Source organism: Pteropus alecto, unplaced genomic scaffold (genome assembly GCF_000325575.1).
Source record: "Pteropus alecto unplaced genomic scaffold, ASM32557v1 scaffold821, whole genome shotgun sequence".
Lineage (NCBI taxonomy): Eukaryota > Metazoa > Chordata > Mammalia > Chiroptera > Pteropodidae > Pteropus > Pteropus alecto.
Window position 1 is genome coordinate 499,286 of NW_006431396.1, and position 18,620 is coordinate 517,905.

The 18,620-nt window shown below is 43.1% G+C and overlaps 1 protein-coding gene and 1 long non-coding RNA gene across 15 annotated transcripts in view; one reads left to right on the top strand and one right to left on the bottom strand.

Moving 5' to 3' along the window:
* Window positions 1-2,187: 2,187 nt before the first annotated feature.
* F8 (coagulation factor VIII) overlaps window positions 2,188-18,620 on the top strand; it is a 68,230-nt gene continuing 51,797 nt past the window's right edge. Inside the window, exons 1-2 of the mRNA XM_025039866.1 lie at window positions 2,188-2,333; window positions 17,206-17,327. Of these exons, the coding sequence (XP_024895634.1) occupies window positions 2,188-2,333; window positions 17,206-17,327 (268 nt within the window). The remainder of the gene's footprint in view (window positions 2,334-17,205; window positions 17,328-18,620) is intronic.
* LOC112470994 overlaps window positions 12,062-18,620 on the bottom strand; it is a 62,488-nt gene continuing 55,929 nt past the window's right edge. For 13 of the 14 annotated variants that reach the window (XR_003043143.1, XR_003043141.1, XR_003043142.1 and 10 more), the window contains one exon: window positions 12,062-12,412. This is a non-coding gene — a long non-coding RNA (uncharacterized LOC112470994). Of the gene's footprint in view, window positions 12,413-14,312; window positions 16,974-18,620 lie in introns of those variants that run through there. The other variant, XR_003043139.1, reaches the window with a different exon arrangement.

Consider the following 18,620-nt stretch of genomic DNA (forward strand, 5'->3'; position numbering starts at 1 on the left):
CCATGGCCAAGTTGCCTAACCTCTCTGTGCTTCAGTTTCATCACCTGTAAAATGAAGACAGGAACAGCTGCATTGGAAAGAGCTTAGAACCATTTCTAGCACGTGGTGCCTGCCAGCTATTACCTCTGCAACCTGGTGCCCGGCAGACATATGGAGAATGTTTACCAAAAAAACCTTCCTCCCCCGTCTTCCCGAAATGAATAAACACGCAACCATGCAGAACTAGACGGTCAATAACACTTTATTGCAACCCTGGTCAAGTTTATTAGCTCCTGTACTTTGAGACCCTTACTCTCCTTCACACATATTAAGCCAAGTAGGGTCTCTGAACTAAGCACAGCCGTCGGTCACTGACGTCAACACCAAAAGGACTCCCCACTTTGTGGGTGCAGTGAATAAAACTATTCAGTGCAAGCAGCTCAACTCTGATACAACACAGCTGAGGAACAGCTCAGTGTCACAGCTAAGTTCTGAGGCAGTTCAGTGTCACAGCTAAGTTCTGAGGCAGCTACCAGGTATTCCTGGAGCCAGGCCCCTACTGGTCGACAGCTCTCTCTGCTCCCGTCGACAGCTCTCTCTGCTCCCGTCGACAGCTCTCTCTGCTCCCGTCGACAGCTCTCTCTGCTCCCGTCGACAGCTCTCTCTGCTCCCGACGACAGCTCTCTCTGCTCCCGACGACAGCTCACTCTGCTCCAATCCACGGTCACACCACTCCTCCGACAGTGTCAACCACGGAAAGGGAAAGTGAGTTTTCCAACGCTGAAGGCACCTTATATAGACAGCAGTCTCCGCCCTTGGTCCCTGATTGGCCCATCCTCATGCAAATATGGACTCCAAATCCTCGCAATTTGATTGGCCCAAAAGGCATTGTCTTGATTGGTCAGAATGGAGCTGTTCTGATTGGTCAGTGAAGGTGCTGATGGGGATGCAGCTGCTCAGCTTCAATTGGATGGGGAAAGCCTTGGTCTTATTGGTTGAAATACTATTCCAGTAACTGCTTCATAAGGATTGGCTCAGCCAGCAGGAACACTGTGCAGGCAGGTGTGCAGTGCAGGCTTCTCCCTAAAATGCAGTTTGCCTGAGAGGCCCCTGTTTAGAAATGGATGCTATCCTCTGATTTTAAAATTGAGCCCAGTTAGCCACCAGGAGTCCTTCTTGATACATATCTTCTCTCTCAGGGTCCACATTATGTAGATATATTCTATACCTGAGCCAAATGTAAACAACCTGAAGAAGCATCAGGTAACAACAATGCAAGATAAATAAATACATAAATTCTGGGAGGTTATGAGTTCTATGTAGAAAAATGAAGCCAGGAGGGATATCGGAAGTACCTGTGTGGTAAGAGAGCTTACTGTGTAAATGTCCATATGTGAGCTTACCGAGAAGGCAAGATTTGAGCCAAGACTTGAAGGGGGTGTGGGAGTGAAAACGTGTGGAGATCTGAGGAAAAAGTGTTTCAGGTAGAGGAAACAGTGCTGAGGTCTCAGCGCAAGTGTGTGCTTGGCGTCTTAAGGAAGAGCCAAGAGCCAGAGTTAGATGAGACCACGGAGGTCATGGCAGATGCTCTAGACCCTGGTAGAGATGTAGGATTTTACTCTGAGATCACAAGCCAGTGGAGGTTTCTGAGCAAAGCAGTGACGGGATCTGCTTTATAGTTTTAAAAAGTCACTTGGTGGTGGCTGTGTGAGGGGCAAAGGTAGAAGCAGGGACACTATTAGAATACTGGTTCCTCTTGCTTATGCAAATGGATTCCAGAATCATCAGTGGCATCTAGAGCTTCTCTTGCTGCTACTAAGGTAGAGAGTTGACTCGGTTAGGAATATGAGTACAAATGAAAGCTACTTTTCACCTTGACCTTCCCTTCCCTCTCTTCCTTTCCTTAAAGGTCCTGATTAAAGTAGCATTCTTGTGCTCTCTTTGCTCTCAGAGGTGAATGGGTTAAGCTTTTTAGCTCAGCCTCCCTTTTCCTATTCAGTTCTTCCTGTGGCTGCTTCCCACTGCCAAAAAGGAAGCAATCCTATCCTTTACTGCTTAGTGCTGCTGCTGTCACATCTCTACAAAAATTTTGGGACTTTTCACTAAATCATAGAAAATGTACTTTTTTTCCTCTCTGGAGCTGAAGACATTTTAGAGAAGAATCAACCTTTCGTTTCTCCCGTTGAACATTTTCTAGCCTCAAGAGCCATGCGAATAGAGCTCTCCACCTGCTTCTTTCTGTGCCTTTTGCCATTCAGCTTTAGTGCCACCAGAAGATACTACCTGGGCGCAATGGAACTGTCCTGGGACTACATGCAAAGTGAGCTGCTCAGTGAGCTGCATGTGGATACAAGGTAAAAGCATGTTCTATAGGGTCCAATCAGGATTGTGGGGATGCGACTCTGGTGGGAGGAAGGGGCAGACTTCAGGTTAGGATGGCTGTGATGCCAGTTAAGCCCCGAAAAAGCATTTCCAGGTAAGGCATGCATGCATCTGTGCTATTAGCACAAATGCTAATCGCCAATCCTTTTCATAGATCTGACCCATTCGTTGATAATTTGTTGTTTTGTCTATTGTTTCTCATTGTTGCATGCTGCCACTCTGGAAACTAGAGTATGAAGTAGAGGAAGGGCGAAGAGGCAAGGATCGTAAGAGAGAGAACAAAGCTTCCCTAGAGAGAAGCAGGCAATGAGATCCCATCGATATTACACACGAGTGTAGTCTTTAGTTCTATTGTGTGTGCATGTGTTATGATTTTGATATCTTTGCCCAGTTCTGGTGTAAGGACAGGATTCGCCATGAGTTCAGCAGCTTTTCATCTTTTGGGAGTCTGCTGCATTTTGGGAGAGTAGTAGTAAATAACCTTTTTAATATTACCTATGGTTATCGATTTATTCCAATTTTTCTACCTCTTCTTTAGTCAAATTTGGTTATATATATTTTCCCGGAAGGCAGTTATTCTTAGATTTGATAATGTATTGGTGTCAAGTTACATAACAGTCTTGTGATATTGTGAAATTCTTCTGTGTCTATAATTATATCTACTTTTGCATTCTTATAGTATGTGTGTTCTCTTTCCTTCTCTCAAAAATATTTCCAGAAAGTTTCTCAGTTTTACTGGTCTTGTCAGAAACCATCTTCTGGTTCTAGCAATTTCTGCTTTTACTTTTATTGTTTCATTTGTTCTTCCTCACTTCCTTAGGTTTATTTTGTTAATTTACTCTTTGCTTATCGAGTCGACTGCTGAAATTGTTTATTTTAAATTTCGTTTTGTTTTCTCGAAATGTGAATTATAAAGATTTAAACTCCATACATATATAATGGCAATGTAAATATGAAATGGGTCATGTCATACGTACTTTACAGTCATTTTCGTTCTGTTTGGCTCCTCACTCTCCTTCTACATTAGCCCCATTCTCGCTTATCCCCAGCCAGGTAACCCTAGGATAATAAGATATATTCATGCACACATATATACCTATATATACAAATAAAAGGGTTTATTTTTTTCAAAAATGGGATAACACATTTCTTGCTCATTAACACTTAGTAGAATTCTGTCCAAGTCAATTGGCCTAGCTTCATTTGATTCTTTTGAATGGCTATATAAGATTCTCTATTGTTCCAGTTTTTTGGCCATCATAGCCCATCTCATTACCTATTTCATTATGTACTGGTGCTTTTATGCCTATGAGACAGATTCTCAAGACAGATATTGCTGGAGTGAACTTAATATTTCCTTTTTAGTTTTAATTTCCAAAAAGGTCTGAACTTCAAACGTTTCTACCATCCATGTCTGGGGATGCCCTCCTCCCCGCATTCGCATCAGCAATAAGTTTTATCTTTCTTTTTAATGTTTGCCAATCTAATATGTATGGACCTGATATTGCATCAGTACTTTAATTGCATTCCTTTTATTTCCGATGAGGTCGAGCATCTTTTCAAATGCTTGTTGGCTATTGCATTTATATTTTGAGATTTGATTATTCATATGTTTAGCCCATTTCGTTGGGCTCTTTCATTTTTTTTTTTAATTACGAGAACCCTTTTGTTACAAGTGTTAACTTTTTGTTATACTAAATATACTAATGTATATTGCAGTTTCCTCCAAGACCTATTGTTCGCCTATTGACTTCATTTATAACTTCTATTTTAAAAGTTTTTAATTTTTATAGTCAAATATATCTATCTCTCCGTTCATAGCTTTGGAGTTGCCAGTGTGGGTTAAAAATGTTTTCTGCACATCAAGGTTGTGTGTGTATTCTTTCAGATTTTCTTGGAAAAAAACTACTGTTTTGCTTTTTACATTTATGGCTTCGATTCATCTCATAATTATTTTTGTATATGGTATGGGAGTGGAATCGGTCTAGGTTTATTTCCATCCAGATCAACAGCCTGTTGCCATGGCACCATTTATCAAATAATACATTTTTTTTGCCACTGATTTAATAAACGTATTCATCATATAAAATTCTCATATATATCAGTATCTATTTTGGGATTCATGATGCTGTTTCACTGATCTTTTATCTTGCTATGTCAATACCATATTGATTTGATTTGGGTCTATAATATATTCTGATAAGTGAAATTGATCATCACTGTTCTTTTGGTACTTTCTTAGCATTTCTTAGGAATTTTATTCTTCCATGTAAAACGGATAAAATGTTTTTCCAATTAAAAAGAGCCAAGCCCTGTTGTGATTCTAATGGAATTTCATTAAAATTATCCATTAATTTTATTAATAAATATACTTTATTATTACATCTATCCCTATACGTTTTATAAATGTTGTTGCTATTGTTAAGGTTTTCTCCCATTTCCATTTCTTGATATTTAGTATCAGAATAAAGGAAAGCTATCTGTTTGTGTATATTCATCTTGAATCTGGCCACCTTACTGAATTCTCTTATTAATTCCAGTAATTTTACTCTAGAGTCTCTGTGGGTATTGAATCGTATCCAAAATGAGCAAAATGAGACAGATTGTAGCTCTTTTCCAGTGTTTATAGCCAATTATAAACACTTTTTCTTATTGAATTTATTAGACAGTCTTAATATTTTGCTTTTTATAATAACATTTGCTGTTTGTTACTTCTAGTCCCATTCGCCATAAAATTTTTATTAGAAATAACCTCAGCACCTCGCATCACATGAATTTTATTCTTTAATATGTTAGAGGACAAATAGATTGTTAATAGATTTCCTGGTATCGAATACCCTTACATTTTGGGGGTACAATCTAATGTTCACATTAATTTCATTATTGCTGGATTCTATGCACGAATGTTTATTGAGACACTGTGTGCTTTTATTATGTGGGATTGATCTACAGCATTATTTTTTACTATTATTATTAGATTTTGGTATTAAAGTAGTTTTATTGGCTTTATCAAATGAATTGGTGAGTGCGCCATCTTTTTCTATCGCTGGGAATGGCTCAAATAACATTACAATTATCTATTGTTAGATAATTGGTGAGGGCACCACTTCCCTGAGACAAGAAGTGACAGTGGTCTTTGTCAACACATTAGGGCTGTAAAAAATGAAAGAATGAAAGAAAAGATAAGAATCGGTTATGAATCCATTTGGTCCAAGTGACTTTTGCAATATCTTCAGGCTCTTCTATGATAATTAGGCAAATCAAGTTTCAACTTTTTTTTGAGTTGACTTTAATAATTTTATACCTTTCTAGGAAATTATTTCCTTTATGTTTTCAAATTTATTGCCACTGCATAAATTTAATTCTTTCACTCCACATTATCTGTAGTTATGTGCCCTTTCTCATTCTTAAGTTTCTATATCTTTGCTATTTATCTTTTATCAATGAGCAGGTTTGCAAGGGATTTGTCTATTTCGTTGTTGATGGTGGTCTTTTAAAAAAATTAGCTTTTGGATTTCTTTGTTCTTCTTAGTTACCTTTTAATATTTATTTTTTTAGGTTTTTTTCTCAGTGATCTCTTCTTAGTTTTTTTTTGCCTTATTGTGCTGTATTTTTTCTTATATCTTAGGAAAAGTGATGTTTTCTTTTTCTTTTATCCTTTGTTTCTAATAGTGAAGGAACTTAATGCTATATATTTTTCTCTGAGGTCAACTTCTCCATATCCCATCAGTTACGGTATGAAGAGTTTCCTTTTCATTGTTTTCAGTATAGTTTGTAATATCGTCTTTGCTTTCACCTGGGGGCATGATTTTTAATTGCATTTTTATTTGCTTGTCATTTTTAATATTTAGATCAACTTTGAATCTCCTATTAGTTTCCTATTTCTGTGTAACTAATTGCCTCAAACTTAGCCACTTGAAAGAACACCCATTTATTATCTCACAGTTTCAGTGAGTCGGAAATTCAGGGCTTAACTAGGTGCTCTGCTCGGGGTCATACCAGGCCAAAATTAAGATGTTGACAGGCCTGTGTTCCTTACTAGAGGCTCTGGGGAGAATCCACTTCCAGGCTTATGTGGAATTCAGTTCCTTCTCTCAATTTTCATGTAGTGCCCTCCATCTTAAACTAGCGAGACTGCATCACGTCTCTCTAATGCTTGGGATTTGTCTGACTTCAATTTCCATTCCATCTCTCCGAGCTTTTTTCCTCCTTCTTCCACTTTTAAGAACCGTGGTGATTACATTGGCCTCACCCAGATATTTCAGACTAATCTCCCCATCTCCAGGTCAGCTAATTAGCAAAGTTTTTTTTTTTCTTTTTGCCATGTAACATAACATATTCATGGTCATAACACCAAAGGGCGAGGTGATGAGGGACAAAATTTTGCCTACCACAGGTGTAATTTACATACAATGAAATGCAGATTTTAAATGTGCAGTTTGATAAGTTTTGACAAACGCATACAAGTTATATAACCACCACCCTACTCAACAATTAGAACATTTACATCGACCCTCTTGCAGCTTTTCAGTGAGTCTCCCTACCCTGACCTGGCCCCAGGCAACAAGGTGCTTTCTGGAATCACAGAGTCACTTTTGACTTTTCAAGATGTTACTATCAGTAGAATCATACAGTAGTCACACTTCAGCGTCTGGCTTTTTATATTCAGCATCATGATTTGAAAATCCATCCAGATTGTTGCATGCAGTGGTTCTATACTTTTCACTGCTGATTACTGCTCTTTTATGGGACTGTATCATTATTTGTATATCCATTCACAGTCACGTGGACCTTTGGGTTGTTTCCAGTTTGGGGGTTAATACAAATAAAACTGTTATGAGCATTCATGTACGAGTTTTTGTGTGGATATCTGTTTTCATTTATTTTAGCTAAAAATCTAGGAGTGAAACTGCTGTATCATAGGGTAAATGCATGTTGAACTCTCTAAGAGACTGCCAACAGATTTCCAGAATGCTTGTGCCATTTTATACTCCTTTCAACAACATGCGAATGTGCCAGTTGCGACACATCCCGGACATTTGCCAGTATTTTAGTCATTTTAATCACTGTCTACTGGTATCTCACTGTATGTGTATGGTATGAGGTAGGGATCCAAGGTCCTTCTATAGTTTAGATAGCCTGCAGTTGTGCAGTGTTAATGACCCTGAAGTAGAGGCCCAGATGGTCAACAGCTTGGTATCTAACTGGACGATTAGCCCCATATCCATTAATATTGGTCTTGTTAAAAATTAATATTGAGAAATTGTATTTCATATAGTTTGCTATTGCAGCTTCCATGTAGCATACAACGTGTGGCATAGTAATAGCCTGAGTATAAAATTGAACGGAGAAAATGATTTATTTGTTATCTAGTATTCCCCTGTTGTGTAGGCAGTTGCATGTATTTACCAAGAAAACGTTAGTAGGATTTTTCTTTTGACAATACCGTTTTATAGTCTAGATTATTTTGATACTGGTTAACAGGATGAGCTGACTCTGGACACATCCTGACAACCTCTGCCAAGGTTTGAAATAAACATCTGGGAAAATTCGGTTTTATATTATCTGTTCCTGCAGCTGCTCAACTTCTTCTAAGCACGGGTCAGGGAATATAATAGGTTTTCTGATTGGTTTTAGATAAAATGTGAAAGAACAGTTCATGTCAAGGACATCGCTGCCAGATATATTTGGCAAGATTTATACATCAAATCCTAAGGGAAATACGCAAACAAAAAAAAAACAACCTCCCAAAACTGAGGAAGGAATAAAACCTGTGAACCCGGGAACATTTTGTCACTTACTGTGCAGATCACCCTGAAACTGAGACAGGCACATAAATCACGTGCTTCTGTTCCAGTGGAAAATGTTCACTCTGATGGGAAAGGTCTCCCCCCGGGGAGCTGTACACGGTCCTGTACCGGCTCATCTCTGAACTGAACCACACACCTGGATGGTGCTGATGCTCTTAGAAATTTCTAGTAGGTATCTTTGAACAGAGAAGCCTACTCTGAACGTAGGCGTGGGCCTTCTGTTTCACCTCGTTTCTTTATCTAACCTCAGTTTCTTCATCCTTCCCTCAGAGGGAGAAAAACGTGCTTCTGTATACACTTAATCCTGTTCCCTGCGTTTCCAAGATCTTGCTCTAGTCAACAGTTGCTATGTGTTTTGTATTTTTGTTTTAGTCAGAAATATTAAATTTGGGCTAGTGTGTGTCAAGATACCTATCTTTGGGCATGGGTCTGAGTCTTGTTAAAAACTAATGGAAATTTTGGAGACACTGGGTAGGGAAGACTCAGCAGAACCAAGGAGACGAAAGGGAAAAAGAGGAAAAGGAACGAAGTAGGGATGCGTTGAAGAGTGTGGAAGGGCCTAAGTCTCATGGCGGCCAGGAGATGGGACAAACGGACGGATTGGAGGCGTGCACTCGATGGCATAGGCATCAAATAATGTTGTTAAATGACTGAAAGCCATGGAAATGTTTAGAGATGGATGAAATTAGAGCACATTTAAATATGAATTAATATCACTGGGCGAGTCCCCAGAACCATGTTGCAGGTTGAGGCTAATGTGCAGGGGGCCGATCCAGAGCACTCTGGGGACCAACACCGGGGAAGGGAAGCGAAGGGCAGGGAAGAAGCAGGGTGGGCAGAGGGGACGCTGGGCTGCAGGGCGCTCTGGGGCTGGAAGGACTCTTCTGATTTGTCCCAAGCTGGGCCAACGCGGACAGGCCTTTATGTCTCCACTATGCCTTCACACTAAGCAGTCAAGTGCAGGCTACCTTGGGAAGGCTCTGGGCCTGGAAGGACCCTTCTGAGTTGTCCCAAGCTGGGCCAACACGGCCAGGCCTTCCTGTCCCCACACTGATGAGTCAAGCGCAGGCTACCCTGGGAAGGGGCGTGGCAGGGGTCTCCTTGGCAGGAAGGGGCCTCCCAGGAAGGGGCGAGGCCTTCCCTGGGAAGAGGCGTGGCAGAGGGGGTCTCCCAGGAAGAGGCCTCCCAGGAAGGGGTGTGACCTGAGGGCTGCTTTGGAAAAGGGAGGGGTCCTTGGCTCCTGACCCCGGGGCCAGGCAGCTCTGTGAAGAGACCCCGGCTGAAGGCTGTCCTCCAGCAGCCCCCACCAAGTGTCCAGGGGTCAAGTTCTTTCCCTGCCATCCCATCCCCGTCCCCATCCCAGCCCCCACCCTCCACGCCCTCACCTGTATCAGGGGCAGCTTCTCCAGGTCCCAGTGGCCATTGTGCTGTGCCCCTCAGATGGCACAGGTGTCCTTGGATGCGGCACATTCCTGCCTACCTCCCCCCGCCCCCGTGTGACAATGCCCTCCCTCGCGATCATGCCCTGGGGGCTCCACATCTGGCCTGCTGCTTCTTTGGTACCTACGAGTAGCCCCAGGTGCCCAGGTGGCACCCCTAGCTTCTGAGTCAGTGAGACTCTTGTGTATCTGCTGTGGGGACCTTCTAGACTGCCGAGCCCAGAGCTGCAGGGAGGGGTGGCAGCATGGACTCCCCAGGTGGGTCACGGGGAGCGATGGTAAGCAGAGTTTCCTTTGCTGCCACTCTTGAGTTCCTAAATCCATGTGTTCTTTTTATTGGGGACACAGCCATCATTGAATTAATGTCCATACAGCAGCTTGGAGATTGGCCCTCCACCGTCATGGGGCCCTGCACGTGCTTTAGCTGTGCGTTAAAGAGGTCATTCCACTGCTTGGCTTGGAAGCTTCTGGGTGGGACAGCATGTAATGAAGCCAACAGACAGCATGGCGACGGGCCCACTCCAGCATGTCCGCTGCTGTACAGCGGGTCCCCTGGTCTGACATGATGTTACCTGGGACCCCACACCAGCCAATCAAGCCCTCTGTCGGCCCTCAGGTGGTGGTGCTAGTTGAGGCCCTGCAGACAGGAAAGGCTCGTACCTGCTTTAAAACGTGTCTCTTCCTATCAGAACGAAGCGCTATTCTTTCTAGTGTGAAAGAGTTTCAATGCAGTCACCTCGCCACCGATAACGGCTGACCTCCGTGACGGGCACTGCCATGTTGGTCTCTGCTGCTGACAGGTTGGACTTTTAGGGGCAACACGAGCTAGACCCGCCTTAGTCAGTGGGAACCTGCACTCTCGTGTCCACACATAAAGTCTCTCCCTGCCACCGCAGGCACTTAGCTCACAGCTTGCTAGGCCTGCGGCGGCCCGTGCAGGGGCCCGCTGATGCTAATTGCTAGTCATTTCACCCACGTTATCGTTTTGTGCTTCTTCCGTGGCAGATGCTCTCAAGTGGCATTAACATATGACAGGAAGATCTTTCTACTTTGTGCCCATTCACTAACAACCCTTGACCTCAGCCATCCTTGGCCCTGATATTCTAGTCTTTTCCTTCTAGGCTCCTGCCCAGACGGCTAAGCCATTTGCTGTTGTCCATTAGTCTGTAAATATTTGAACCCGGGGCCATTTCTCTTTCTACACAAAGCGGACAATCAACAGCGATGGTCAGAGTTTGGCCGCGTGGGTGATTTTCGTTCACCACTGTGTATTCAGGCCACTGCTGAGCGGGGCTGCAGTGCAGCAGCCAGTTCTGGCCTTGCACCTGCATATCAAGCTGACCCATCTGTCAATAAAGCGCAGGCTTTTCCTCCTCCGGCAGCGGGTCAGCGGGGATCCCCCACGTGGCCTCGAGTGTGCTCTTTAGTGCAGTTGGCAGCGTAGCAGCAATGGATGAGACGTGATTCTCGCAAGCTGCTCCTGCGCTGCCTCCGCGCCCCTGGAGTGAGTGCACACCCCCCTCCCCCTCCGGAAGGCCGCTCCTTTTACTGGAAGAGCTTTCTCATCAGCGCTCTGGCCTCTGGCCCTCGGCCAGTACAGAAGGGCATCTGTCACGGCCTCGGGTTGGCGGAGCTCCCGCTACGTGCTTTCTGGGGTGTCCCGGAACCCCTGGAACGGAGTGAAACGCAGGCTAGGTGGGAGGGGAGGATCCAGGCGGCCTCCCCTGTGCCCCGCGGCCTCGCGGCCTCGCCCCAGGCCCCCTGCAAACGGCGCACGGCGTCAAGGAGCCGGGCCGGCCAGCCTGTGCCTGTGCCTGTGCCAGGTCCCGCGGAGGGCGGCCGGGGCCCCGTGTGTGCCCGAGGCTGGCGCTGTCTCCCGGTGCCTCCAGCAGCCCTCCCGTGCCGGGCATGGCCGAGAGGCCCGCCCAGCCCCCGCTGGAAACGCCCCTTCGTGCCCCGCTTTCGGCATCGCCCGGGGCCCTCAGAGCCGCCTCGTGCGCCGCTGTCCCGTCCGCCCCGCTCCTCTCGACCTTTCGGCGTCGCGTGTGTGCGCGTGGCGGGCGCCGCCCCGGGAACAGTTCGAACGAACAGAACGTCTCTGGGCCGCGCGCCCCCATCCCAGCTCCAGGGGCGCAAACTCGGGGAGCCACCGGGCTCCGCTCCGACGTGCACCCGGATGCACGTTCCCACCTTCACCCCCGCGCTTCCCGGGCGGCGCGGGCGGAGGGTCACCGTGTGTCCCCGAAAGGCGTCTTTCGTCCCCACGGCTCCCCTTCCGCCGGGAAGCACCTGGTGCCTCCTCCGTCCCCAGCGATGCTAAGCGCGTCCTGCTCGCCACGCCCGCGGCCTGCGGGGGCAGCCTGGCCACACACTTCTCGCTGTCGGGGACGTGTCTGAGGGCGCGGCGCGTGGAAAAATGTTTCCCAACAGCGTTCAAGGACTGACAACTTCTGTGTTTCCTTGGGTGATTTTATAGCTTTTTAAGCACAATATTTAAAGGATCGTTTGCCTTTGTGTGCATGCGCGTGTGTGTGCGTGTGTGCACGCACGCCATAAATTTATTGGGGGAAGTTTACTGGTGCTTCCCGAGACTCATCAAGTGTCTGGACGGTTCCTTGAGGATTGCTGACATAGTAGAGGCTGATTGTTGGTCTCTGTTGCTGGCAAGTTGGATGTTCACAGCAGCAGTAGCTGGGTCAGCCTTGGCGAGTCCATGATGTTGGGCCCATTTGCAGCCTCCACCATGGCTCCTCCATTCATGTGTCCATTTTGGCAGCATTGATGTGGTTCATCATACAAAATCTATCAATATAAGATACAACATTACTAGAATAAAGGAAAAAATACATGGCCATCTCAATTGATGCCTAAAAAAGCATTTGGCAAAATTATACACCATTGCATAATAAAAATACTCAGCAAACTAGGATTCGAAGGAAGCTACATCAGCATAATAAAAGACAACTGTGGAAAACCCACAGTGAACATCATACTCAATGGCAAAAAAAACTAAAAGCTTGCCCTCTAAAATTAGGGAAAAGGCAAAGATGCCCACTTTTCCCACTTCTGTTTGACAGAGTACTGTAGGTCCTAGCCAGAGCAATCAGACAAGAAAAAGAAATAAAACTCATCCAAATCAGAAAGGAAGAAGCAAAATGATCTCTGTTTGCAGATGATATGATCAATCTTATGTGCAGAAAACCCTTAAGATTCCAAAAATGACAACAAAAACAAAAACCTGTTAGAACTAATAAATTCAGCAAAATAGCAGGATACAAAGTCAGCGCACAAAAATGAGCTGCATTTCTACATGCTACCAATGAACAATCCAAAAAAGAAATTAAGAAAGCAGTTCCATTTACAACAGCATAAAAAATAAAACACACAGAAAAACAGCCAAAGAAGTATAAAACTTGTAAACTAAAAACTACAAAACACTATTGAATTTAAATAAGACGTAAGTAAATGGAAACACATCCCAGTTTGTGGATTGGAAGACAACACTGTTAAGGTGTCAGTACCACCCAAGCTGTCTATGGATTTAATGCAATCTCTGTCAAAATCCTAATGTTTTTTTTGCAGAAACAGAAAAACCCATCCTAAAATTCATATGGAATCTCAAGGGACCCTGAATAGCCAAAGCATTCCTGAAAAAGAAAAACGTTGGAAGGCTCACACTTCCTGATTTCACCACTTACTACAAAGCTACAGTTATCAAAACAGTGTGGTGCTGGCATAAACGCAGACATGTAGACCAATGGAATAAATAGAGTCCAGAAATAAACTGTTGCATGTATGGTCAAATGATTTTCCACAAGGGTTTCAAGACCATTCAATGAGAAAAGACAGTCTTTTCTACAATGGTGCAGGGAAAACTTATATCCATGTACAAAAGAATGAAATTAGACCCTTACCTAAAGAGTATATTCAAATTAACTCAAAATAGATTAAAGATATAAGATGGATCAAAATAGATCTAAATATAAGAACTAAAACTATAAAACTCTTAGAAGAAAACAGCAAAAGGTTTATGACACTGGATTTGGCAAAGGCACAGACAACAAAAGAACAAAGAGACAAATTGGACTTAAAATCTTAAAAATTTTTGTGCATCATAAGACACTATTAATAGAGTAAAAAAAACCTCACAGAATGGGAGAAAATATTTTCAAATCAAATATCTGATAAGGGATCAATATCTAGAATATACAGAGAACTCCTTAAAATTCAAAAACAAGAAAGCCAACAATCTGATTCAAAAATGGGCAAAGGGACAACATGGATGGACCTAGAGGGTATTATGCTAAGTGAAAAAAGTCAGACAGCGAAAGAGCATATGATTTCACTTCTGTGTGGAAGCTAAAAATCAAAAAAGAACAAAAAGTCAGACAGCGAAACACCATATGATTTCACTTCTGTGTGGAAGCTAAAAATCAAAAAAGAACAAACCAAACAGAAACAAACTCATAGATAACAGAGTACAAATTGATGGTTGCCAGATGGGGAGCTGGGGGGAGAAAAGGTGAAAGGATTAAGAAGCACAAATTGCCAGCTATAAAAACAGTCATGGGGATATAAAATACAGCGTAGGGAATATAGTCAATGATATTGTAATAAGTATATATGGTGTCAGGTGGGTGCAAGACTTATCAGGGGGATCACTTTGTAAGTTATATAAATGTCTAACCGCTATGCTGCACACCTGAAAATAATATAATATTCAATGTCAACTGTAACTGAAAACAATTTTTAAAGAAAAACATATGGTGAAAAAAATGATCGAAGGACTTTAATAGGCATTTCTCTGAAGAAGATATACGAATGGCCAATAAGCACATGAAAAGATGCCCAATATCACTAATCATTAGGGAAATGCAGGTCAAAACTACAAAAGAGATAGCACTTCACATCCGTTAGGATGGCTATTACACGAAAAACAAAGTAAGTGCTAACAAGGGCTTGGAGAAATGGAAACTTTTGTGTACTATTGGTGAGAATGTAAAATGGTGTAGCCACTGTGGAAAACAGTATGGTGGTTTCTCAAGAACTTTTCAAAAATTACCATATGATCTGCTTTTGGGTATATATGCAAAACAATTGAAAGCAGGAGCTTGAAGAGGTGTTTGTAAACCCATGTACATAGTAGCATTATTCTCAATAACTAAAACATGAAAGCAACCCAAATGTCTATCTATGGATGAATAGATAAACAGAATGTGTTATATACATAGAATGGAATGTTATTCAGCATATTCTGACACGTTATGAAACAGATGAATCTTGAGGACTTTATGCTAAGTGAAATAAGCCAGTAACGAAAAGATAAATACTGTATGGTTCTACGTATATGAGATACTGAAGAGTATTCAAAATCAGAGACAGAAATTAGAATGGTCGTTTCAGGAACTGGGGGAGTGGGGAATGGAGAGTTACTGTTTCATGGATGTAGAGTTTCAGTTTTGCAAGATACGAGGGAGGTGGATAGTGGTGATGGTTATACAACAATATGAATGTACTTATTATTATTGAGTTATACATTTGAAGTGTTTAAGATAGCAAATTTTATGTACTGTGTGTCTTACCACGATACGAAAAAAACTGAAAAATATTTCAATCCCTGTAGGTCACTGAGTTTCCAATTTAGCAATTTTCATCATTTTTAGATTTCATTTTCCTTCACTACCTCCACATTCCTAATAAAGCCTTTATAAGAAAAAGCAAAATTTCTTATGGGAATGAATGATTCTCTGGTGTGGCTGCTCTTAAAGGGAACATTGAGATTTCTGTTATTTCAGCAAAAGATTGAGAAATAAATAAGTAAGCAAGAGCTACCGGACGCCTTGTTATTAATTTCACATCCCGATAATCCCAGGTATGGTGTGCCTTTTGCTCCAAGCATACTAACATCCACAATCAGGAGCTGCCTCTCCTTTCCCCCACTTTGTCCTTATTGCTGTCATGTGTAACAAGGATGTATGTATCTTACTGGCTGATGTCTGAGGTTCTTTCTGGTACCCATACCGAGTATATCGCCATTTATTTGTGCCATCCTCAATCTGTCACATCTCCTGCTTTTGAAAAGCCCGTAAGAGTCAATAAGACATAAGAAACAACACCCAACTCCATATCTAATTATACGTCTTTAAAAACCTCTCTTTTTCCACATTTATTTCTAGTGCGTGTTTTGTGATGGCGCAGTGGGATGTAGTAGTATATGGTTTATAAGTGAGGGAATATACATCTGTTGAGGGAGTGACTGCTCAATTTTTTTTGACCGATCAAGGTTTGGAGACCAGGATCTGCACATGACAACTTTTTTCTAGGGCAGGAGCCTTTGCTTTTTCTACACGAATATTGATGCCCCGAATATCCCTGCCTTGTGCCTGTACTCCCTTGGCTTATCGAAACAATACCAATTGGTAAAATCTGGTGAGATATGAGTTAGATGTCCAGAAGCGTAGCCAGGAAGAGAGGTTCTCGATGGCATATAGAAAACTGTAGCACTATTCCATAGGGTACAAAAATCATTAGCACATAAAAACCAGTGTGTGGAAATAAATAGTCTCCTTCGAACACTTTGTATTTTCTGCCAATTCACCTGGGGCCTTCTTCGCTGGGATTCACACTGGTCCTTTTGATTACTCAGCCTAAACTGGGCTCCAGGACGCAATAATCTGACTTGTCAGTTACAGAGAGAAGAAAAGGTTGGGAATCAGCCTTTGCCTAAAATAGTTTCACTAACTGAGGCATAGAATAACAGTCTGGGACATGTATATAGTTATAAAATTTCAGATTCAGTAACTGATCCACAAGGAAATGGATCTGACTGCAGACCAGAATGAGCACTAGTCGAGGGCTGACCTTGAATTACAGCTGCTGGCACCTGCAGGTCTCAATATACACAGCCTTCATTGGAAGGTAATTTTCTCTGTGGTATTCTCGGTACCCCAAAGAAGGGAAGTGTAATTCCAGGTACATACTGACAAAATTTGAGGACAGGTACTTAGATAAAAGTTATAGTCTGTTTTAGAGGTGAAATCGAAGGATGCTGTAGTTATTGCTTTGACAAAGGATCGTCTGGGTATCGATTTTGTGATTTATCTTATCATATGGCACCTAATGTATCAGATGACTTTTGAAAACAGCATTTTGTTTTCACAGATGTTAGGGATTATATTAGTCAGTTTGGACTAATGCCACAGACTGGGTGGCTGATAAACAAAATACCTCAGACCGGGGGGCTTATAAACAGCAGACATGTATTTCTCACAGTCCTGGAGGCTGGAAGTCCAAGATGAAGGTGCCAACTGATTTGGTGTCTGGTGAAGGCCTTCTTCCTGGATCACAGATGGTGATCTTGTCACTGCAATGTCACATGGCGGAAGAGGCATGAGATCTCTGTGGTCTCTTTTGCAAGGGCACTAATCCCATTCGCAAGGGCTCCACACACATTCGGTCCATAGCAGGGATTCATATCCAATCTGCCTTATTAACAGCATGGAGAGTGGGATGGAAGCATTACTTCCAGCTCCTTCTCCAAGGGGGTTCGAAGAGGGGTCCACCAAAATGAATGAGTTGTTCCTTTCTTCACACAGGTTTCCTCCTACAGTGCCAAGATCTTTTCCATTCAACACCTCAGTCATGTACAAAAAGACTGTGTTTGTAGAGTTCACGGATCACCTTTTCAACGTTGCCAAGCCCAGGCCACCATGGATGGGTAATAAAAACAATACTGACTATTTATTACAACACTGGGTGTCTCGTTTCCTACTGAGGACTCCTCAGTCTTGGGGCTGCAGCTGAAGATGGCAGCTGCCAAAGAAAATGTTCTTCCCTTACTACCACCTCTCGAGGAAATATGCTGGCTGAATGTTCTTGATCTTTTGCTGGGTCCTCCTCCTCTGCTTGTTCTCTAGATGTTAGCGGGCCCTGGGTCTCGGACCCGAGTTCATTTGATTTTCTCTCTACCTTCAATCCCTAGATGATCTCATCCAGTCTCATAGCTTTAAAACATCATCTGTATGCTAATACCTCGCAAGTGTGTATCTTCAGTTCACACTGCTTGCTGACACCTTCACTTAGATGTCAAACAGGCATGTAACAAGATGTTAAGGTGAGACATTTTCTACCTTAGAATTAGTGCTAAGAGTTACAGGTGACAAGTCTCCCCAAAGTCTAGAGAGAGAGATCAGCCCACCTACTCAGGACTTGGTCAGGTAGTGGTGCAGCATTGGCTCTGCGAACCGTAGCCCATCATGCATCTCCAGCCTATATAAAAGAAGGCTAGGAACTTCTAAAAGAGTTCAGATTTGAGGATTTCTTTGGAAAGCATTTCTGGTATTTCGTACGTCCCCCACTCATGGGAGAAGGAGGGCTCCCCCTCATATGAAGCTATAGTGAGGGAAGCTTCAGGAGAATTACTTAAAAGACTTGAAATAAGACCTCAGGAGCTTAGGAGACACTGACTAGAGCCTGGTGTTTATCTGGAAAAAACTTTCAAGTCCAGAGTCTTATGGGAACTTCCTGTGGTGGCATACTAAGGAGAATGGGCTACAGCAGAAGCTGTAACTGCACTTCGCCTTGAGGTGTGAGGCCAAGATGGTCACAGGACAAGACCTGCCTCAAGAAGACCCTGTCTGAGAGGTCCTCCCAGGGCTTGGTGACTGTGACAGAAAAATTACATGGAATTGTACTTCCTCCCAAACAAGTCCCAAGTAGAAACTGAGAGGAGAGATACAAGTGACAGCTGAAGAGGGCATATCTCATACCAGGGAGTGGTAGAGTGGGGCATCAGTATACTGGAAGTGAGAGGATCGAATACCCAAAGAACTCATATAAGTTCCCTAAGAAAGAAAGAGCCACCATTTTGGCATGTGCCACAACCCAGGGGCACCAAAGCCACATCGCCAGTGTTCATTCCAAGAAAGATCTTGCCATCACGCCTCTTCTTCCACCCCTGTTCTTCTTCCACTAGCTCCAGCCTTAGAGGGTTCAGAGGCAGAAAACTGAG